Here is a 24,616-nt window from a genome sequence, read left to right on the forward strand (position 1 = left end):
TATGTACATAGCAGACTAAAGTTCAACTGCTTCCTAGATTCTGAAGTATCTTAATGATGTTGACAATGAGGGAAAGAAATCTTAACTGAAAATGAGTCTAATGCAGTGCTTTAAAGAAGCTAATCACCTGCTGTTCTTTCAGTCACCTGCCAGAGAAAAACTATGTAAATTTATACCAACCAAAGGTCTGACCTCTAATGCTTTTGTGGCTGAATCACCTTCCCTGCTTATACCTCTACCCTGTGTTAAGAACAGGAAAGGACTGAAGGTGAGTAAATTCACCTAGGGTATTTCTACAGTTTTCAAGGAGAATTCTGGCTGGGGAAATGTGTGAATTTCCATTATGGAATGGAGCTGAGGGAAAAAACTAAAAAGGGAGTGTACAGAGCAGATGCCTTGGTGGAAAACCACGGCCATTTTTCTGTCTCAGTCCCCAGGTGGGGATACTGGCACTTCAGCTGCAGAAATTATGCCTGCACAGAGCATATTCACCTTGCTCATGCCATAACTCCCACCTAGCATCTAGACTTCTATAGTTTTCAATAAATAATGAAACACACATGCATCCAAAAATCATTTTGCCTGTGTATTAGAATTGTAATTGCTTCCTGAGTCAAGCTGGTATTTTAATGAACTGGTAATATTGGGAAGTAAGCATTTGACCCCTCAGTGAGTGGGCCAGGGAGGACAACAGGAAGTCTTACTGCAAGCCCAAACTTAAGACCACTGAAGTCTACATGGATTGTGTAAAATGGTGCAGCCTATTACAACCACTTTCACTTCTAAAATGAAGGTGGATTCAACAGATACTGAAGATTGCAGGATTCTAGGCTCTTTTGGACATCTAGGCATTACACCTGAGGGGAGGCTGAAGAGTTCAAAGGAGGAGAAGAAAGTCTATATTAAAGCTGAATGAAGGCAGGAGATGCTATACAGTATGTACATGTGACTCACGGGTGGTTCTTGGAGGTAACTTCATTACGGCCAGCAGCCTAATGATTAGGAGTTCCTAATGATTAGGAGAGCCTAATGATGAAAGTGAAAGTGGCACCCCTGAATTAAAAAGTGGCACATCTCCTGCAGTGGAGTGAGCGACCCTTGATCTGCACTGAACAGTGATCTTCCCAAATTTCTCATTACTGAGGTCAGCAGAAACAACACCAGATGAACAGCAGAAAATAATGATCATTCAGAACTGGCAAGCTGTAGAGTATGCATTGCAAATACTGTATCTGTGGGGCTTGTTACCAGGGAATTGTCTTGATGCCAAATGTGCTAGTGTGACTTCCCTCTCTTTTTAAGAGATATACAGATTATCTGAAAGCTACTTTGGCTCAACATTCCCACTGCAGAAGCTCCCTGTCCAATACATAGCTATTTTCCCACTGCCGATGAAGATGACAATGAATAAATAAATGAGAAAAACCCCCAGCCTACTGTGAGGGCAGACTATTCTTTTGTAACAGTGCATCTTCAGCCTTTTATAAAAGCTTCAGAGGGTCTGACAGTGAGCTTGCTCTTCATTTAGCCAGCATGTTCCATTCACTAAAGCATTTAATTAGGGAAGTAATGACTTGGTTTGTCCAGCAGAACTTTGAATATCATCCAAGAAATTCACAGTAGTAAAAAAGTCTCAGCCAATCATTCACTGGAAGTGTAAATAATTAGAAAGATGGAGTTCTGTTTTGTCTAACATGTAATACTGGCTCCTAAATTAGATGTTTATTTTTTCTTCTTGAGAACTTGCTGCCCACAAGACTTCTGAAAGTAGAGTTTAACCAGTGAGCCTGACTTCATGATAATACGCATTTAGGTACCTTTGAGTTAGTGACTTAAGCACTGAGATGATTCTGTTCTTTTTTATTTCTGAAGATACACTTTACCATCAGAAGCCTTGGGATGCCAAGTGCAGTGTTGGAACCCAAACTGCTCCAAAGGCTGGAGAACTGGCAGATGTTATATCTGTTCATGTCGTATCCATACCCATATTTTCAAATGCTGAGGAACCATAAATCTGAGTCTTGGTGCTTCTAAGAATTGTGGCCCATTGTTATGAAGAAATAGAAAACAGGAACCAGGATCAGCTTTCTTTGAACAGGGTTGTGTTGGGGCTGGTGTTTTTTCAGTGCACAGCTGTCCTTTTAGGTACCTTAATTCAGTAAATGCCTCAGAGGGAACTAATAATGACTTCAAAGAGGTTTATGCAGAGAAAAAGGTTATTTTATGTACAAAAGCCAAAGACAAAATAAATGTGAACATAGTACGCTATTAAGCAAATGCTTGATCCCATACTGGCTGGGATCATGAGGCAGAGCCACACTGAGTTTGATTTGTGTGCATCTAGTAAAGTAATTTGAAACAGACTGGCTGAAGGGAAGGGAATAAACTGGATTCTTGGTCCTCAAAGGTGATATGTGAAACATTAGGCTGAGAAAGCAACCTGCAGCATTTTAGTTCAGGAGCAAGCACTAAGAAAAAGATGACAAGTGCAGACTGCATTACTGGGGAATTAAAATAGGAGAAAAGAATGACAAAGTTTGAGGATTAAGTGATCCTGAAGGCAACACAGAGACTAATCAACTGTGGAAAACTAAATTGTGAGTACCAAGAGATCAGGGACTTGGACTGCAAGGCCCTGCCAGTCCCATCTGCTCAGTCCAGAATGAGTTCTGAACTCCCTGCTCCAGAGAATTGCATTACCTTTGAGTAGGGCAAATAACAGCTAACCCTTTAGATTATTATCACTACTACCACACCAACTGATACCGAATTTGCGAGCTAACACAATGTTTCCACTCTTTCAGTTCAATAGCAGAGTGGGTGTATGGAAATGTCATCGTTTTGGCAATCAATCAATTTATTAAAGTCTCTGCTGAAAGGCCAAACAGATTCTGTTATGCTGAATGAATAGCAGCTCCAGCCAAGCCTGGAAATGAGATGGGAAACTGCTCCTGCTGCAGACTTAAGAAAAACCTTTTTTTTTCTTTCTGAAACCAGATAGGGTGTGGCTTAGTTCCTTGCCTTTCTTACTACATTTGGATTTATATAAGAAGATGGGGCTTGAGACCTAAAGATGAGCATTTAGAAACTGCTTTCTTGAGAAAGCTGGTGATGGAAAACAGAGAGGAATGTTTGCCTGAGGTGAGGTATGCTGTCGAGGAAGCCTTTGGTTCTAACTGGCCATGAATGGGGTGTTGTACTTTGAGGACAGTTTGGCGACTGTCATCGCTGGTGGTTGCTTGTGACATCTGCCAGTGGGACTGGTGTCAACAGTGAGTGGACAGTGAAGCACAATTTTTTACTGATATGGCTATTCCTAACACTATTCAAATATGCAAATAGGAGTAATTAGTTCATTGTAACTTTTTGCACTATCACAGTATTGAAAAGAAAATACCCCCATAGTCTGAGGGACTTCTAAGTTGTGAAATTGGTAATGGTTTCTCTAGATTTCCACAGTAGTACACTGGGCAAGAGGTGAATATAAAGATCCAACAGTAGTTGGGGTGGGAAACATAACAGTGCTGGGACTGTGGCTTTCTAGATCGAACATGATTACAACAGAGAAACCTGCAGAGTGTTTCTGAATGCCACTGCAGTAGGTAGCTATCATGCCAACATCAGTCTGTAGCACTGGAGATGGGATATGCTAGGGCTATAGGCACCTGACAAAACACAGAAATGAACCCTCTGATCGTGTTCCTGTAAAGATTTTTGATCTTGGCTAAACTAAGAAGTACCTGAACTAGCAGTCAAGTGTGAAAACAGACCAGCTGTTCCTCTCTTCTCCCTCAGTCTCTAACCCAGGTGCATTCATACATCCTCACTACTTAAAAAGCCAATTCATAGAACGATTAAATCTTACTTGAGAAGCTTGCTTGTTGACTGCTGAAAAAAACCTTCAGTAGGCTCTAAAGGAGTGTATGCATTTGGTGATGGGGCAAGAAGGGTATTTTTCCTCTGCAGAAGAAAATCATTAATCAAAATTTTGCACCCAAAATCTCATCCTAAAATTGATGCAGATCTTTCTGAACTTTCTGACTTGAGACAGTGGGAACTAGGAAAAGGAAAGTGAAGAGTGCATGGTTACAGTAATTCTGACATTACATGACCTACAACTGGCTTAACTTTGCAAACCAATGCATTCATTCAAGGGTTTAATTTGGGCCCATCTCTTTTTTTAATTTGAAATTTTAACTCCTCTTTTGGTGCACTAACTTTCATAATTAAGGAAATAATAAGCATATGCAAACCACTCATAAAATCCTATCACTTTAGTGGGATGCACAGTCAGGGAAACAAAATCCCAGCAAAACAGGATTCAGTGGAATATTCCGTTACAGGACTGAAACATATGTAAAAAACAAACAAGTGCTTTCAATTACAATTGACTGACAGAAACAGAAGAACTTACCTAGTCATAGAAATGCTATTACTGGTATCTTTGCCCTGATATATTAATCAGCTGATCCAAACCTAATGATTAAGTATGATTAAAACAGAGCCAATTTCCCTCATGCCTTGAAACCTTAATTCCAGAATTGTCAGGTGAAGCTCCAGGTAATGTTTCTTATTTTCTGTAATAAACATTTCTGCTTAGAAAGTGTCTTGAGTTCCCCAACAGGAGAGCAGGGAGTAGTTACATTTTTGAGTCAAGCCAGGAAAACTCTGTTTTCATTCCCTCATATCTTTGAGCCGGCTCTGGAGCACTGCGTTAGATAAAATTAGCAGTTGAGCAGAGTTTTTCCCTAACTAACCTATGAGCTGTAATTTTTGTGAAGGTTCTTTTCATAAGGGATTACCAACAGTTTGGAGTCCATCCAGCTGGAGGGGAGCAGCACGCACTTGCATGCACAAGTGTTTCTAAACTAAAAAAAAAATTAGCAAAGATATAAACCAGAATCCCTGTCCCATTCCCAAGTTGTCAGCTTGGAAAAGAGAGCAAACAATGACATTTCCTGTTCCTTCCACATGATTTCTACAGGCAGAAAATAGGATTATTGTGAAAATTTCTCATTTACACATATAGCTTCAGAGCCAAATTCACTACACAGGGATTTAACAGAGGAGGGAGAAAAGGGCAAAGTAAGTCCTGAAAGGACTGGGAAAGTTCTGAAGCATCCCTTTTCTGGCCCAGCAACAGCATAGGTAAGGCAGCCTGACAGTAACATGATGCTATAGCAGCCATGAGGCTGCGCAGCCATTCATTCTGTGGCTAAAGCTGCTGAAGTGCATTGCAAGATCTGGGTCTATATTTTGAAGATTTTTCAGGCTATGTTAGTGAGACACTTTTATGTCCTAGAGGTATATGGAAAATGCTAGGATACAATGCAAAGGAAAGGCCTCTCCTAGACACCTCCACTAAATACAGTGCACTGTACATGCATTCCAGTTCAACCCTGCCTTTACATGCTGTCCATAATGTACCAAAATACAAATGTACTTGGAAATGGAAAATTAAATACATTAAGTATGTTTTAATTAGATGCATCTAACAAAGATGCAGAGTGGCTAATACTCTCTGTGCATGGTGATTTCCTGTGTGTATATTTCTCTTCTATTTTGATTTAGAAGCTGACAGAGCCTTTCCTCTTTTTTTTTCTTGAGGATACCTTTGGAAATCTTGATTTCAGTAAGGTTTGTGGGTATTCTTAATAACCAGAAGCCCTGTAGTCCGCAGGTGAAGAAACCACTCTGGCTTCCCCAGATGTCAATATAACTACAACTATGTCTCACTTGTGTCAAATAATGTGTTTAGCTGTGCAAAAACCAGAGGAAAGCCAGGACAGATGAGGCAAATGGCTGGGCAGGTTATCATCAATTTATCAAAATCTTGGCAGACTCCAGCTACGCCCCTTAAAGTGTTTGGTTCCGAGCTGACCAGCTTGGCACTTTCTGATTCGTTGAAATGCAACTGACTGCAAGGTGATTGTCACATTTAAGGCTCCTCTCCTGCTTCTTCTGCCCAAGCTTGAGAAGGCTCTTAAGCTTTAGCAGGCTGCTTGAGAGGCACAATGAGCAGGCAGCCATACAGTGCTGACCTCGTTACTTTTCTCTCCATCAGAGTTCCTGTTTGCTGCTAGGGTTTGGGGTGTACTCCAAGGACAACCTGAGGCTACTTTTTGCCTTCTCAGGTAATTTCTTCCCAAGCAGTAAGGGGCATGCTTTGTGTGGCGGCTATATTCCCTACTGCCTTGCAACTAATAGCCAAGAAAGATGTTGGGAGCAAGGCTACCTAAGCTGTTTACCAGTCTCCAGGAAAGCAGTGGCAGCTCTGTTAAAGGGGCACAAAGTCTTCTGAGACAAAGCCACCGGTGGGTTTATACCATGCAAGAGCTCTCTAACAGGCACTTCCAGTGATTCTTCGTGTGTTCCCTCATGAGTTTCTGACACTGAGTCTGTATTTTGTCCATGGTGACTACCTGTGGATATTCAGGCCATGCTAGATATTACTGATATTGTAGTATCAGAAAAAAGAAGATTAAAAGGAAGCAGAGTGAATCCATTCAAACCAAATCCCCATTCTTCATAGCTCTTCTCCTGTCTCTCTCTCTCTGAAGAGACAGGGTTCACCCCTCTTTATCACCATCTCCTTCTTTGTGCTAGGCTTATTCTGCATCTTACACCAGTCTCAGAGCCTCAGCAACACTGTTGGCCGACACTCTTCCCTGTGGATGACAAATGCTAGATTTGAGGATCTGTAGCAAGAGCAGATTAGTGGCAGTCGTATTCCTTTGCAATGGTTCACAGTAAGCCATTCCTCCTCAAATTCATGTCAATCCCTTCAGTGCTTTTATGTCTTCTAAATTGCAGCTAAGTGAAAGGGCAATTAGATTTCAGTGATTAAAATTATTTACTTACCGTATGTAACAGTTGGAGCATCTCCACGTATCTGAGGAAAGAGACAAACTTTTATTAATTGCCATCAAATCATTGTTGAAGGGTGGACTGCATAGCTTCACTTTTAGGAGAGCAACAGATAGGTCATAACAATGAACTCACACTTTTTCTGAAGACATCAGCTCCTGGGCAATGAGGTAAGCTCTGGACTGGCCTTCTTTCTGTCAACAGCAAAAACCAGAGACAGTTAAGGGATGTCTCATTCCAAGAAGTAAAGCAGAGTTAGAGAACACTTTAAACTGACATATTCCTTCAGTAAAAACAGTGACCAGGCTTTTATTCTTTGCTGTTCAGTTTCTGGCATCCTGGAGTCCTTTCCATGACAGGGTGTTTCCGCTATTCAAATACCAGTAATATAGTACAATATAGTAGCTGCTAAGGCAGATGTCAAGTTTGAAAAATGTGTTCTTATTGAAGAAGGAGAGGAATTTTCTGTTGATTTTTCACAGGTCCAAAATTTATCAGAGAAGCAGAAAGTGCTTAGCTTTGAATAGCCTCTTGGCTGTTGAGGCTCATACCATGTATTTAGTACTCTTAATAACATGAAAAATGGAGTACTTTATCATGGTCATATTCCAAACTGTTCTGACTGCTGAGAGACCTGTGGATGCAAATGGGGCGAAGGGCTTTATTGCATGCTAAACAAAATATCTAAGCTAAATGGCCATAAATATCTCCAGAAAGCAAACAGTTCAGTACTCCAGCAGACAACATTGTCTGAAATCTCAGTGGTATCTACTTAACTGGTAGGAAAGAAGCAAAGCGTATGGCTTTGAGGTGCAAATGGCTAATCCGGATACTTTGCTCCTATTCATGACTTGTCCTTAAGTAAGAAAGAACGAAAGCATGGCAATATTCACTGAAAGAAATCAACTGGGAAGTGTTTGACATATTTAGCAATGGTGAAGTAGGGAACTAAAACAATAGTCTAGTAGTAGTAAAGAAAAGCAGCCCTCAGTGACCTAAAGTGGACTCTGGGTAGATGGGTTCAGCAGCAAGACTTTGCGACGTTGTTTGCCAGACCAGGTATGCTGGAAACTCATTGCTTACCAATCTGTTTCTGAAAGCCTACTTAGGAGATACTGGGACTTGCTGAGGTACAATGATATGAGTCAGGTGGGAAGTTTGTGGCTGTTATTTCCTCCATAAATTCTGCATGAGAGGGCTGCTAGGGGTCAGGGAGCGCAAAGCTTAATTGGGACCTCTCATAAAAAGTATTGATGGGACCCTAAACCCAAATTTGACTTCCCACAAATGCTGACTTCCCAAATCACACCTGATAGATCAGATACATGATTGGGATTTTCATAGCAGAGACTGAGCAGTAAAAAATGCCTAAGTGCTTTCAAGTAAATGTACTATAGGCGTTTTACTCTCTGTCCTTCCTCATCATTAGCATCCCCTTGGGATGCAGGTGTTCTGGAACATGATAGAAGTATCTGAGTTGCTCGAAGTCCCATTTCATCATCACAGTGAACCATCTGCACCATTTGTCTCTACAGAGGGATCAGTTTCTGGATTTCAGGATTTTCTTCCCCTCTCTAAGCTTCTGGTTCATTCTGCCTGCAGTAAGCTGCAAATAGTGTAGGAAAGAACGAAACATTCCCTGAAGCGCTGGAAGCTGAATTCAGTCATGTGGATACCTGGAGTGTAAAAAACCCAGTAGCAAGGTCAACTGAAACATAATTGAAGCTATTTCACTGCCCAACATCTGTAAATTAGAAGAGGAATATGTGATGGAACAGAAGTTACATTTTTAAGATTCTTCCAGTTTTAATAACTTCAGGCATTCATTACAAAAGCAAGGAATTCAAGCACCAGCAAATGAAATCACCACTGTCTATTTCAGAGGAACCAGGGGCCAGTAAAAGCATGTTGCAAATAGATGCCAGTACTGACTGCACACAAGCAAGATCCCTTGCTGCTCTGTGAGTTTTCACCCTGGGAGTGATGGACCCCAAGGAGGATTATGATCTAGTCAATAGTCAGTATGAGTGAAAAAGTTCTTGAATCCTGATGATGATGGGTTAAATGAATGACGTTTATGTATAGAAAATGAAGGGTCACAGTGACCTCTTTTTCATCTTTATTTCTGTGTACTTTTGCTGGGAGGCAACTGAAAATTGCAAAAGCCAAATGAGATACAGAGTGAACTATTCATCAGTCTTAGATGTCTAACCCATCTTTCCTTTAGCACCAGGAGTCTGAGGGTATGTCCCCTGGTACTTTGTTCCTTCTGGCTGATGGGTGCCAAGGAGCATGCTTTGAATCACTTACTTCTGGAGAACTACACTACAGTTTAGTAGCATGCACTAGAAAGATCTTACATTTTTTCCCTAGTTTCACTTTCCTGCTGGGAGGAAATATTTGATTGCCCCTTTTCCCCCGGTTCGACTTTGTGAACACCTCTTGAAGAGAATGGTGTGCCTCTCCTGGTTGTCCCAACTGCTGTAGGAACACACTAGAGGCACTGAGTTTTCTGTTCTCTCTTATTTTCTCTACATAGGCATAGCAGAACAGCTGAAAGGGGTGTGTTTCCTTCCGGGTCACGTGGCCCAATGCTTGCTGCTCAACACATCTTCTGTAGACAAGCCTGGCTTTGGAGTGCCAAGAAGCAGAGTGCATTTCCCCAGCAGGCCAGGCCCACTTTCCCTTTGCATATACACATTGTCACACTCTGTAATTCCTCTTATGATTAATACATCTTGGCCAAGAGAGAAAACACAGGGACCCCAGTGTCACATGGCCTGTCTAGGGCAAGTTTGAGACAGTGTCTCTAGGCGTTGCCTGTCTTGTGTTATTTAATTGCTGTTTGTTTAACCAGGAAATGAACTCTGAGATTGACGACAGTGTCTGGAGACAGACTTCTGGGAATTGGGGATAGAGAGGGTGCAGGTCCCTCAAGCACCAAGTTTCTGAAACTTAAGTCCAAGTGATTATTATAACACTGCCAAGCTGCAACCGTTTCAGTAATCTTTATTCCCTGCACACCCGGTCTTGTGTCCAGCCTCGCAGTATGGTTCCTTTCCAGTTTCCAGGCCTTACTGCATGCCTCTGCTTAGCAGATGGAGGCCATGGAGCCATGTGATGACCCATGGCTTTCTGCTTCACTTAGTCTTCTTGTCTTATAGCCTCATCACCCCATCCTCCCCAAACCCAAATGCTTAATAAAATGCTTGCAATATACAATGTAAAATTGCAATATGTAACTGAAGTATCTCCCCATTCTCTCCATTCTGAAGAACATGCTGGTGTCAGGAAGGTCACAAACACAAAAGCACTTCAACCAGGTTAGAAGCTTGTACAGTTGCTGCAGCTCAGCTGATTAGCGTAATTTGTGAAGCAAAGATGATACTGTGCAATCATCTCTCCATTGACTAACAAATTAAGCCCTACAGCCCTCCTCCAAATGCATACCTCCAAATTGAAAACTAAGACCTAGAGATGACTTGTGACTTGCACAGTTTCTCCTTCTCCAACAGCTGATGTTTCCCAATATATAATGAAGCACACCACCACCAGAAAGCTTTTGTTCAGAACAATAAATACCTAAAAGCCTGCAGCTCTTTACAGGGCACATGTATGAGCACAGCTGCAGTTAAGTACTAGTCTTAGGCAGTTCAAACTGAGAAACTTTAGCTTTCACATCCCTTTTGTGCCTTCTAACAGAACAAACATTTGGGCTGAGAAGGGGGAAACAGTGAACAGTGGAGAAAGGTGGCTAATGGCCCATGCTGAGTGTGCTAATATGGCACTTCACTGTTGCAGGATTCCCTTCTCTGTGTAGTAGTGATCCCATTAATGTAGGGGTGGGTTAGGGTTAGGTGGGCCCTAACAGGCCACGCTTTCATTAGATGGTACTTTATTGACAGTGCCAGTCACTTCCCTATGAGTCCAGTGCCAACTCTCAGTTGTGCTGACCCAGATGTTTGCAGGACCTTGATCAGAACCAGAGTGGTCTCCTGATCCAGCTTAAAAAATTGTGGGCCAGGGGCAAATCTCTCTCCGTGAGGCTGGAATGAGCTTGTATGGCCTAAAAGCAGCACAAGTAGTTCACAGAACAGCTCACTAAAACTAAAGCATTAGTACTGTCCAAGTCACTAATCTGGAGTACTCCAGATACAATGCAGGAGTAACCCCTTGCATTTGAAAAGCAGATTAACAAGACACAGAAGCAGCAGCTCCCTTCTTCTGTGTGCCACTGGCTTGCCATGCTGATGTGGACAAACTGCATCTCTTCGTCCATTTTCCTATGTGTATGTGTCTTATTTCACAGACTCCTCAAGACAGGTGCATTGCAGCTGGATGGTACCCAGCACAGGAGCACTTCTGTCACAGTCAGAGGCTGACAGCAGCCTCCAAGCTTCAGCCTCTGAGCTGAACGACTTCATAATACCCTTTTTGTATTATTATGAACTATGTAGCAGTTCACAGTGATGTCACAGTGGTGCCAACAGTAAACTGAGGCAACACAAGAACAAGTGACTTTTTCAGGCTGGCTCTGTGAATCAGTGAGAGAGAAGGAAAAGCAGTCCACACCTCCTGTCTCTGAGGCCCCTTCCTTGAAGAGCTAGATTGCAGCTCTCCTGGGGAATTATGTCAATCAAGAGCTGTCCCTTGAAAAGGCATCTGAATTAGGTGCTTCCTCAAAGCACACAAATCTGTCATTCCCAGCTCCAGCATGTTTCAGTTGGTGTGTGTTTGTTTGTTTTAATATATGAAAGTTAAAGGTTTGCAAAACAGAATGATTAATGTAGAGTCTGAAAACCAAGCCCACCCAGTGGAAATGGATAAAGTGCAGCAAAGGCAATTTTATGTACCGCTGCCATGCGTCAGTAGCTGCCTTGTTTGTTGCAAGACGTTTGTGGCTAAGCTTAGTGTTCCCTGTTTGTGTGGGGTGCAGGTCCCCTCTATCTGCCATACTGGGTCGCTGACCCCTTTTCATCCACTGCCTTTTATTTTGATACCTGGGAGAAGGGTGGAGCATCTTGCCTCTAGTGCTGCCCTCTCACAAGCACAGCATTAGGGATGTTTCTGTATGAAGTTCCCCTTCATGCTCCCCCCTGCCCCAGCACATCCCCATATAATGGTAATAAGCACCCCTCCAGTCTGGCTAGTACTAGATATATTAAACCTAAAGCCCTAAATGACTAGCCAGAATGCTTTGGGTTTTCACTGGCCTACAATCCAGCCACATCTGGTCTGAATTCCCTTTCTTTTATACCATGTTACTCTGGTTACAGGCTATTCACCTCATTACAGACTTTCACATTTTGCCACCAGGGTAAGATCACATCTCTTGTACGCTGGCTGTATACAGTTCCTTGTAACACATTGCTGGTTTTAGACTGAATTCAGTAGTATTTGCGTACAGATTCATATACTTTTGGATTTCCCATACGGTTAACTGGCAAACAGATCTGTGTTCTGGATGAAAGAAATGTCTTTGTGTTCTAGCTATGGCTTTATTACTTGTCTAGGATTTGTATTAATTTATTTCCTGAATGCTTTATAGACTGTAATAATTACAGGTATTCACACAGATTAATCACATTCTTTTCTTACTATTCTTCTGAGATTCCACTCAGTTCTTCAGATCAAACTCCCTCCTGTGTTTACAAACAGCATTTTTAATTGTTCCTTTGCCTAGTAGCTTAATGTAGGGTTTGCTATATGACATTCCTAACTATAAGAGAGTTCTTAAAATAGCTGACGTTGCTACAATATTCCTAGCACCACATTTACCCAGCCACTGCTTTCTCCTTCCAAAGGCACTCTGTAAAGGAAGACTCAGTCTATTATCACTGTGGTGCAAACTGTGCAATTGATTGCAGTCTAAATGCCTTCCATTTACTATTGGGGTTATTTTTAAGCCTGTCATTTTGTTTGATCATCATAACTTTAGCATGTGTGTGACACAGTCTGGATCAAGCAGTGTGATGGATATAGCTCTTGAAGTCCAGTCCAAGGCAATGTTTTATAGCAGTGTTACAGGACTGTCTGCATGGTGCTCTGCAAGATGCTGGAAAAACAAATTCTTAAATTAGTGGATGGGTTCCTGCCCCTTACCCATCCCCACAGAACCCAAAACCTGTGCTTCATTTCCGTGTATTTTTTCAGAAAATCTTTGCACCACCATGGGGCCTCTGCTGCATCTCCCTGCTGTGGTTTGTCCCAAACGTTTGTGCCCTTCACCAAGCCTAACCTACATCCCCAAGTAGAGCCGTTAATGTAGTAGGAAGGCAGATGCATTCCTGATGCTATCAGCTCACTGAATCCCTTGAAAGGCTTGATGTTCCCACAATGAACCTAAAGGCTAGCAGCTAGCTTTCTGCCTTGTCTGCACATCTGATCTCTAATCTGCATCAGCTGTCCCTCCTCTGAAGACAGCATAAAAATCATTCCTCCCTTCTGGGTCCTGTCTTCAGTCAGACAGATACATGTGGTAAAATAATTGTCTTGGAGCTCCTTTCAGTTTTGTAACAATTGGAAGTTGTAGGAGGTTAGTGACAAAAGGGACCAACCGGCCAGAAGATCCAGTCCTAAAACGTACCTACAAGAAAGGAACTGTCTGAAGACTCTTGCTTGAAGATTCTGACAATAAAATGAGAGGTAGAAGCTATGGAGGGGTAGTTGATGCAGCATCTTCTTCAAACTACTGAGGCAATTAAAAAACTCAGATCATAACCAGCAACAGGTGAAACTGACCAGCATGTGTTAATTTTAGTCCATTTCAAACCATGGAGCTGAGCTTCTTAAAGCAGACTTTCAAGATTATATTGTCTCTGTTTGTGAACTTTTTAAAACTGGAATTTCTGAGACTGCTACAAAAACTAAGTTCTGCCAAAGGGAACTTGGTTTGAAGTTGGTGTCTAGTCAAATCTGAACTATTACGCTCATTTCCCCTTTAATTCCTTTAATGCTTCTTAGCTGGGTGTGTCCAAGATGGATTTACCTGGTTTTAGCAGTAAAAAACAATCACAAAATTCAGGCTTAAATCCAGCTCAATGATGAGAGAAAAAATCCGGGGTTCTGCATCCTGGACTTTGAACATTTGTCTAACGAGTGATGGTTCAGAGGCAGGAGATAAAGAGAAGGTCCTTATTTTATTTGATAGAAGTTTTTTGTCCCTAACTGAAATCCCTAATTCCTTTGTTTTGTTTTGTTTTGTGGTGGGTTTTTTTTTTCCTGTAGATAGCTCAGATGCCATCATATAACCTTCAGAGCCCAATACAGGAAAGTCATGTGTCACCTTCTGATAAGCTGGGAGGAATTTAATTAAATGAACATATATAAAAGATGCATGAATGAGAGATGGTCCAGGAGTTCTTCTAAATTAGCTTAGCAGGAAGAAAAAAAGAGTGAATCTCTATCGGTAGTGTAAGTGGAGGGCATTGCTTTTTGTAATATAACCAAGCAGAATCACAAAGGTTGAGAGAACTTACAGCATTCCCTGCCTCTGAGTTCTCTAGATTGTTATCATATGCCAGTGGACTGAAAGGAAGGAAATAAAGTGCTTATTTAACCAGAAAGAATGAATTTTCACTCTTAGTTCTGTATAGAAGAATAAAAACCACCAGGTGACTTCTGATGAGAAATGCTCAGCTTCTCAGGGTTTGAGGTACTCCCAAGTGGAATAAAGGCAAAAATTTGAAACCCACCTCCTCTTTTACATTTGTATACTTGTCCCATTCCAGTAGGTTTTTAGTAATAAAAATTCCTGTAACCCAATGGAGATGAAAGCCTGTCTTTGTTTGCTCTTTAAAATAAAGCAAATAATGTAAAAAACACCTCAACATATATTATTGGCTATGATTCTCAAATTGTTTACAGAACGGATTCCAGTATGCCCTAAAAATTTTGCCACGCTCATGTGAATCTGGTCACCAGGAGAGCAGGGGTTTAAAGGAGAAGAGCTGTTGAAACAATAACAGGAAATGTGTGTACAAAGCTGATTTTTAGAATTATATTTACTTATAAAAATGAGCCTTAAAAAGAAACACCAGAGGAAAAAATTCTGCAAACTGGAAGTCTGGCAGTTCTCTAGCAAGCAGGCTGGGAGAAAGCAGGTGAGATAAATGAAAGCATGCTGCTTGCATTTTGATACAGGAATTTGTTCATGACAGTGAAAGGCAGCAGGTAGAATCCAGCTCAACGCAAATGAAAATCATGTATCTGAACATAGGGAGCAGACAACAGTTAAATATATTGCATCCTTCATGTCAGAACCTGCACTGTCTTCCCTCAGAAATTGAGTCTTCCCTGTCCATCTTTTCATTATTGCTTCACACAGCCTGCAGCCATGATTCTGAGACTGTCACAGAGTAGCAAGAGTCCTGATGCTAGGTGACCTCTGACAGCCCAAATCAGGTGTCTCCTTTAACAGATTGGATCCTGGGGACATCTGGGACATGCAAGGTTTGACAGGATGGTTCCCAGGACCCTTTAGTTTGTCCAAAGGGATGTGTGCCCTAATGAGGCTACAAGAACAAAGATGCTCTAAGGTGTCTCAGTGCCACTTGTCATCTCTAGAACTTCTCTTGGTCCCACATACATGCATAGCCCCCCTGACTTGGCTTACTAAGCAAATAGCTTACCCAGGCATGAAATTATTGCTGCTTCAGCCCCTTTTTAGAGTCTGTAGCTAGAGCCCAGTAGATTGCAGAGGGGGTGATGTTCCTACAGCCAGAATTATAACAGGCACATCAGGTTATGTCTGCTTTCCTGGCCTGCTTCTTGGCAAGGTGAATAGCCATGTGCACTAATTCATCAGCCAGCTTGGAAATATGGCCTGTACTCAGATGGAGCTGTTTTAAGAAAGCTCCCCAGGAGCTTGTGAAAGGCTGGTCCTGGGTACTGTGTTCCTTGCTGACAATTAGTTTGGTAAGCAAAGGCCAACCAAACCACCAGACCTGTTCTGATGTTCTTTCTCAGGCCTGTACAGATATTTTGTTTGTGTTCACCTGAAGAGTGAGAGGGATACCTCCAGTCAGACTCGGAAGCGCATGCTTGTTCTCTGAGTCCTGACTTCCTCTGTGACAGCCACACAGTTGGTTGTCCCAGCACAACAGTATAATTAAAATACATGAGATGCAGTAAAGGAGACATTTAGAAAACTGTAATATCCTAGTGTCTTGAGTAAACCCCTACAAAAATGGCAATAAAATTGGTTTTAGCAGTCTTGAATTTGCTTCCAAGTGCACAGCACTTGTGTGCATAACCCTTGTGAACTCAAGTCACAATTTTCTTGTCAATTCTCCACCGGCATCACAACTAAGAGATGCTGAGAAACCTGACCAGCTTAAATAACACACGAGTGCATGCTCTATAAGTGCTAGTGGTTTGTCAGCTAATATAACTGAAAGGAAAAATATTTTTCATTTAACAGGGAATGTCAGAAATTTGAAGTCTTTTCCCTTTCTGAAAAAAAGTGAAAACAAACAACAAAATTTCATGAATTTTAGAGGAAAGAAGGGTTTTTGCAATTGTTTAATTTGTTTCATGTCAGTTAGAAGATCAAACCAGTTTTTTCCACTGGTACCAGAGGCAGCTCAGCACCACGCAGAGTAGACTTGAAAGTGGTACAGCATACAGGGAAATCAAAGGAAGCTATTCTCCCTCAGAGATAAGAGCAACAGCAATTTCCTTTGTTTTCACTGTCATTCAGCTTGCAGTTTCTTTTTCTGTTTCTCAAGAAATGGTGTCCTTGTAAGGGGAAAATTCTGCTCCCCACTCTCTATAGCTGCCCTTGAATAAAGCTTCACATTCTGGAAACACTTGAAGAGATCTAATCTTCCTAGAATCAATGTACTTATGCTTCTTGACAAGAGTTTACCCTCACTCAGCCATCACTTGATTTTGAAGGGGCATGTGCACAGACCTTTGCAGGTTCTGACACGCATCCATGACCAGATACAAGCCATCTACAATAAGGAAGCCACATAGCTGTGCTGACACTGAGAGACCAGGCCAAAGTGAAAGACAGAGAGAGGTGTAGGAAATGAAGATTTGCTATTTTCCTATGCAGCCTTAGTTCCTGGGTCTCAAATTGGAAGACTTCAGAAGAACATATCCCTTTGCTGCATGCATACCAAATGGGCTATGCACTGGGGTGCTTGTACTCAGAGACACATTATTAGATTCTTAGGGTCCTGGTTTTAAGAACACACACACACTCACACAGATCTGTGAAAAACAAAGATACTCAATTCCATTTCTTTAGCCACTGAACTGTTCTGGAGAAAACAGCCTCGTATGGTCTTAAGCTGTGGTCACATTTCCATGGTCTTCTCCATAATTTGTTTAAGATCTGTTGTACTCATTAGACATCAGTAAAATAAACCCAAACACGAGTACATTTTCCCATGATGAGAGAATTTTGAGATGGCAGAGACCTGTTAGACAATTTACTCCATCTCCCAGCCAACACAGAACTGGTCCCAGTATGTTATTTCTCATTGTTTTATTCAACGTAGTTTTAAAATTCTCAAGATCACAGCTATATCTCTCTTCTGAGTGAGACATTTTTCCTGACATTCAAGTAAGGCCTTTCCTGCTGGCTGTTGCCTCTGCTGTCCATCTTAAGACTCCAGGTCTTTGGCTTTGCACGTTATAGGGGCAAATTGTTGCTGGTGCACTGGGGGAGTAAAGGATCAACGGCTCTGGCATTTCTAAATGAGCACCAGGCAATAAGCAGAGAGATCTGAGAATCCAGGTTCTTCTGTACATTGTTTCTCCCTCTCCAGATTTCACACATTCCCCATTTTCAGCTCTTTTACCTTGTTGATGAGGCTGGAATCACCTGGGCTGGTCTCGTCATCTTCTGAACTCTTCTGTTCCTCATCTGATGTGACGACCTCCATTGGTATCACAGACACTGGGCACACTTTGTACGGCTCAGTATAGGCACTGCAGAGAGAAAGAATAAACTAGCTCACTGGTGTTATTCCCAGACACTCGGTATTGCTCAGACATAATGAATCCACACATTTCCCAGAGGTAACCAGTCAGGGGCAGGGAATCCCTGCAGACCTGCTGGGCTTGGAAAACAAGATTTCTCAGGCTTTGGCTTTTTCCTGCCAGGTTCAACAGCAACCATTTAGGCAAGTAGAAGGATCTGAAATGAACAGTGGGAAGTTAACTGAACTTGTTCAGGCTACCCTAAAAGATCAATGTTCTGGCTCAGTTTGGAGTAAAAAGTTCATGTTTAGTTGCAACCAGAACTGCTTTGTTCCTCCCTAGTCAACCCCTCAAAATGGATGTAATAAAATCATACTAACATCTCAGTGCTCATTAAAAATAGAAGTTAAGATATTGTAACAATGGCTTTTCTGGGAAAACATCAAAAGGATGAGAAAAGTGTAATTGTAAGACCAATAGCATCAATCAAAGCACAAGCTAGTCAGATCTCAGAATCCTTGAGTTGTTTCAAGGAAGTCTGAATTCAGCTCCACAAACCCAGAGAAAGCCATGTACTGGATCTGGTGTATAATATGGGCCAGTGGCTTCCCAACATTTCCTTTCAGAAAAAAAATATTAATTTTTTTTAATTAAAGTTGCCAGTGATTCCAAAACTTCCACAAAGCATGACTAGAGGTAGGTTCTCCAGGTGGTGCTGGCCCTTTACCTTAGAAAGTTGTCTTTTATGGCTGAATATGCTGAATATGCCTACCTCTAAATTCCAGATACTGAATCTTAGTCTGCTGAATTGGAGGCAGTCTTCCAAATTTTCTTACTGTGCAGGTACTCACAGGCTGGTTCAGGTTGTCCTCTCAATTTGTCTTTTGTATGAAATAGGTGAAGGTCTTGGTGTCTTACTATGTCATGCCTCATATCATGTAACTGTTCTAAAATCTCTGAACTTTATTCAGTTATCCATTAGCATTAATGAATTTACTAACCATTTTAGCACCAGTTTTTACTACCAGCCAGTTTTAGTGCTGTTCTTGGTACTGCAAAATAAAACTCAATATTCTGGCACTGGCAAAATAGTGTCAAGTATACCAGTAGTAATACCCATCTATTCCTACCTGACTTTACTGTGTTTTTACATTCAAGGATCAGATCAGTATTTTTGGCCACACTATCATTCTGGGAGCTTATATACAGATTATACACCACAGTGGCCCCAAGCCTTTTACATTTCTGGAGGTAAGTTCCAGCATTCAGCCAACAGGGCAAGTCTGTTGTCTTGAGAAACAAAATCTAACATCTCCATGTGTTCCAGTAGACATCTTGGCCAGCCAGGTCAGTCTGTAATGTGGGCCTAGCTTTCTCAGTGTATATGGCTTCTTCTCATTTCCTCTGAAATATTTTTCATTACTTTCACAGTTCTGCCTCATCTCTTTATTTTTGTTTGATCTCCCACTTGGGGATCCCAGATATGAACAAACCAGAAGCTTCAAAGCCAATGATAGAGTGATAGGAGGCTGGGCAAAGTTGCGTTAATGTAATTGGCAGAGCAACGAACAAAGAGACTCCCACAGGCACTGACTAGATTTGTATTTCCTCTTGGGAAGGAAACTCCCTTCATATCTGCATACACTTCCAAACTGCAAACAGGGCTCTGTGTCTCCCCATGGAGGTGCGGCTGCCAGCCTTTCTTTGATGTTGCCAGCTTTTCCTTCACGCTCAGAGTCAAGGAGCTCTTGGAAGCTGCCCGGTGCATTTGCTACGGCTGGGCAAAGGGCCAAGCAGCAGCACTGTTCCTCACCATTGCCTTCTCTTGTTTGTTACTAGTGTCTGCAGTTTTCCAGTGTGGGCAGCATCACAGCACTTCCGAAAACCTGCCTAGCTACAACAACAAAGGGGCCTCAGCACAAGTGAAAGCAAGAGCAAGGCAGATACAGGAACAGCTTGGGAGGCTTATTAATAGTTTAGCCAGTCTCCTTCCTTACTTGCACAGCGTTTCTGCAATTTGTAATTGTTTGCCCCAGCAGATGTGAAATTAAGTCCCTCCCTCCCTCTCTCCCTCCTTCTCTCTCCGATAATAACTGCATTATGTTAATGTAAGAACACATTATAATTTGGGAAGAACGCCTCCATATATTAGTCTGGTAATCATTATGAATGGCATTATTAAAGACTCATACAGCAGCAAAACTTGCCATATTGCTGAACTGTTGCATGGGCTTCATTTATAGTAGGCCTGTGGTCCAGTGGCACTGGTTTGTGTTTAAAGAGAAGTCCTGAAATGTTACGTTTCTCATTTGCACATAGAATGGGCACGGGCATTTTTGTGCCACCCTCCCCATCCTGCCCTTCTCCAGCCACTTCCGCAGCATGCAGGTCTTCACTTCTGAGACTCTTCTATATTGGCATAGAGCTCCTGGGCAGTACACCTTTCCTGACACCCAGCATGTGTTTTACTCCAACAAATTCACATCCTTTTATTCATTTTATATGTCTATGCTCTTGCAGTCTCCTAGCAATCCTAGCTCCTGAATACTTGAACTAAGCCTAGGAACTGGTCACCAGGTGAAGGTGCCCTGGGCAGCTTGGTCTTCACTGATCCCACTGCCAGGTGCCTGAAAGAAGACACCAACGATGCAGAGATAGGTGGCAGGTGACTTCTAAGGCACAATAGGTTTTGGGAAATTTTATAAAAGGACAGTATGAAGAATAATGCAGGGCAAGGTCTTACCCACAAAACAAACCCTTCAAGTATGCCCAGACAGTTACCATATCTGCAGTTATGGTATGTACTAAGATAAGAGGCTTTGGTCTTTTATCTAGTACAAGCTTCTGTGCATGCACCCTGTGAAAACGAGCTGTATATATTTTAGCATTTTCCAAGAGACTATGTAGGTTACTTTTGATGTTGGTAAACTGCTAATACTGGAGGAACCTTCCAACTTGATGTTTGAGAACAGAAAAATAAACTGCTTTCTTAATATAATAGAGTCATTGAGATTAATGAGCTGTAACCACTGATCATGACAAGAGTCCATTTCTAATACTAGGGAAGTGGTCACAGTCAACTTCATGCACTACAGTTCTTCTAAAGCAGTTGAATCTCCATTGATCACAGGATTACAGACTAGCTGAGGTTGGAAGGGGCCTCTGAAGGCCATCTGGTCCAACCCTCCTGCCTTTGCAGGGCCACCCAGGGCCAGCTGCCCAGGACCATGTCCAGCAGCTTTTGAGTATCTCCAAGGATGGAGACTCCACAAGCTCCCAGGGCAATGTGTGCCAGTGCTCAGTCACCCTCAGAGTGACAAAAAAAAGTGTTTCCTGATGTTTGAGAGAACCTCCTGTGTTTCAGTTTGTGCCTATTGCCTCTGGTCCTGTCACTGGGCACCACTGAGAAACAACCTGGCTCCATCTTCTTGGTACCCTCCCTTCAGGTATTTACATACATCGATGAGATCCCCCCTGAGCCTTCGCTTCTCCAGGCTGAACAGTCCCAGCTCTCTCAGCGTTTCCTCACAGGAGACCTGCTCCAGTCCCTTCATCATCTTCATGGCCTTTGTTGGACCCTCTCCAGTATGTACTGGGGAGCCTGACACCGGACACAGCATTTCAGATGTGGCCTCACCAGTGCTGAGTAGAGGGGAAGGATCCCCTCCCTCAACCTGCTGGCAACACTTTGTCTAATGCAGCCCAGGATACCATTAGCCGTCCTCTGGGCACCTTGATTTTAGGTGTCTGTGAAGTACCTTTCAGTGTGGTTTTGCAAAGAATAACCCTTTTATGGACAAAGAGTAACCTAACTTTATAAAGCTGTGGTAAAGCAGAATCACTGTGTTAAATTGCAAACTGCAATCCAGGATAGCACAAGGAGAGAACTCTGCTGGACAGGACAGGGATTGCCAGCCCATCTCCCTCAGGACACGTATCCAGACCACAAACCCCACAGCCACAGATGGTACTTACTGGCTTGCAATGGCAGTTTCTGAGAGCACCATTAGTACGCAATCTTAAAAATGCACACAAACTGAGAAGAGATATTACTTTTTGTAAGAGGATACACAAATGCTGAATTAAAACAACTGTTGTATTTGAGAAGCTTCATTTCAGAAACTGTGTGATCTTTGCCTATGAGTTCCTAACACGCTCTTGAATAAAAGACCCTATGAAACTGTAAGATGATATAGACTAGGAAAGAAGAGTGATGGGTGCAGTGATCTCATGAACAAAGAATGGAAATCGTAGAATCACAGAATAGTTTGGGTTGGATGGGACCTTTAAAGGTGCCCTAGTCCAGCCCTCCTGCAGGAAGCAGGGGCATCTTCAACTAGATCAGGTTGCTCAAAGCCCTGTCCAACCTGACCTTGAATGTTTCCAGGGATGGGGCATCTACCACTTCTCTGGGCAACCTGTTCCAGGGTTTCATGACCCTCATTGCAAAAACTTTCTTCCTTATATCTAGTCTAAATCTTTTAGTTTAAAACCATTACCCCTTGTCCTATCACAACAGGCCCTACTAAAGCATCTTCCAGCCCAATGCACATCCTGATAGAAATCCCAGAATTTGTTCAGCTATTTTTAGTATATTGCAGGAAAATGGGGAAAACAGATACAGGCAAAAGATTCTAATGCTGATGCTGCTTCTCTACTGGTAACAGGAAAGTGCAGGTGGGATTTGCAAAGTAACCTAAGGCAGTTAAGCACTAAAATCCCATTGATTTTCAGTTCGTTTAAATGTCTGGTAGTGCAAGCTTACACTGCTGAAGGTGCTTTTGTCTAGTTTTGTGCTGAAACTCTCAGTAATGTTCCTGTGGTTAGTAGGGTCTAGAACTAAAAAAAATCACAGACAGAACACAATAAGGGAAACTACCTCTAAATCAGTGATTAGGTCATTGCAACTGGGGATACAGGCCAGATTTCATAATGATTGCCTGTCTGTTCCTGCCTTGACTGGGCAGGAATAAGTGGAGGAGTTTGATAGAAGGAGTGAAGTGTGCACAGGTAGAGCTGCAGACATGATCAGTAAAGAATGTAGTTATGCACCTCACCAGCAAGTCTCAGCGGTCTGAACTACGAACTCTGCCTCTTGCATAAACCTGGGACACAACAAATTGCTAGTTGTTGTCCTAGTCACTTGCAATTTCATTTTTGCTTCTTCCCTTGAATCCAGATCAAGCAGGACACCGCTACCCCCTGACAGCTCATTAAGAACTTCCCTTCTGTCTTTTCTCAACCTATTCAGGGAAACCTTACCTTCATTTTCCTTCTTATTCCTCCTCAAGACCCAGTACCTTTAATCACATCAGTGTTTATTGAAACTACCCTGTTGTTCATCAGCTACAGCAGTTTTCTCCTCGTCCCTGAGTCCAAATGTATCCTAGCACTTTATATGACTTACAGGGTCTATCTAAGGGCATGTAAGATGACACCATGCTAAATTCATTACCTGAAACTAACCTGCAACAAGGCTAAGGTTTTCTATACATTTAACCATTATAATTATACAGATTATGCATATATAATCTGTAATTATATATATGTCATAAATGTTCAAAACCTTGTGTTTCTTTATTCTGCTAAATCATATTTAGCTCATTAAAAACACTGCTAAATAAACATGCTGCAAGCAACAAACTTTAATGCAATGGAAGATGCTAATAGAAGTGTGGGTGTGAAGAATAAAGGGAGAAATAGCCTGAGTCCCTGGTCTCTCAACAGACAAGGTAATTCCCAACTCTCTTCCTTGTAGCAATGACATGGCTGAGTAAGAGCAGTGTGCAGACACATTACCTGCTGCTCCTCCAGCAATTGTCTGTAGTCATTCCAGGAGTTAGCCAGCAGGAAAAAGAAAGCAATGGGCCTTCTGGGACAGTCTAACCTTAAATTAACTGAATAAATGCAGGAGGATGCAGTGCAACACAAGTCTTTTACTTAGTACCAGCTACATTGAAATTAGCACAGCTGCTGATTAGGTACAGAGTAGGGAGAAGCCATTATCTATGTACCTTCACCTGTGAACACGTATTGGTACATCTGGAAAAAGGTGTTCTGGAGTCTACAGACTCTCTGGTTATCCTGCCCCTATAGTGATGTTTACATTTTATCTCAAAGGCAAAGGATCTGTGAACTAAGTGGAGGATGAAACTATCAAGGAGGGAAGCTGAACTGATCATTGCAATAGTGCTAGCTCCTTCGTTAATGAAGTCAAGACACAAGTCTCTGCTACCTATGATCCCTCCATAGCACAGGTTGGGACAAGTCTGAGCACAGATGGTATGTGCAAGGTTAGTGATGGACCACTGTGGAGATATACAACAGGTGTGACAGCTCATGATTCACAGCCTGACAAATACTGTATTTTGTCTAGCTTGAATGTGCAATTCTCAAAGAGTTACTTGCCATTTTTTTAATTCTGCACCTATCCTTCAAATGACCATGCAAGTTTTACCCCATTCCTCAGCAATGATCACATCAATTATTTAGGATTTTCAGAAGTTATTCAGTCAGCATTAGTGATGTAAGAATTTAACTGGGAAATTTAACAGTGGCAAAATACCCAGCCAAGGTTATTATAATAAAAGCCAAGGAAGACCATGATTTTTTTTTTTGCATAACACCACAAATGCTCTTAGCTATAGGCTCGTCTCTTGGCCATACACATAAGCTGAGTTGGTGGAAATTCAGACTTAAGGTCTGTCACTTCCCCCACTTGATGTAAGTCCTCTCTACCAGTAAGGATTAGATTGCCTGCAGTTTGCTTTCGATAAATTTGTGCATCAAGTGATGCATCCTAGAGAAAGGCTCACAA

General features: G+C 42.1%; 1 protein-coding gene across 3 annotated transcripts in view; it reads right to left on the reverse strand.

Annotated features, from left to right (window-relative positions):
* FGD5 (FYVE, RhoGEF and PH domain containing 5) overlaps window positions 1-24,616 on the reverse strand; it is a 110,140-nt gene that overhangs the window by 49,878 nt on the left and 35,646 nt on the right. For all 3 annotated transcript variants that reach the window (XM_055706978.1, XM_055706979.1, XM_055706977.1), the window contains exons 3-5: window positions 17,679-17,808; window positions 7,003-7,061; window positions 6,862-6,892 (exon numbers count right to left, since the gene is read on the reverse strand). In XM_055706978.1, the coding sequence (XP_055562953.1) occupies window positions 6,862-6,892; window positions 7,003-7,061; window positions 17,679-17,808 (220 nt within the window). The remainder of the gene's footprint in view (window positions 1-6,861; window positions 6,893-7,002; window positions 7,062-17,678; window positions 17,809-24,616) is intronic.

Source organism: Falco cherrug, chromosome 4, assembly GCF_023634085.1.
Source record: "Falco cherrug isolate bFalChe1 chromosome 4, bFalChe1.pri, whole genome shotgun sequence".
Classification (NCBI taxonomy): Eukaryota; Metazoa; Chordata; class Aves; order Falconiformes; family Falconidae; genus Falco; species Falco cherrug.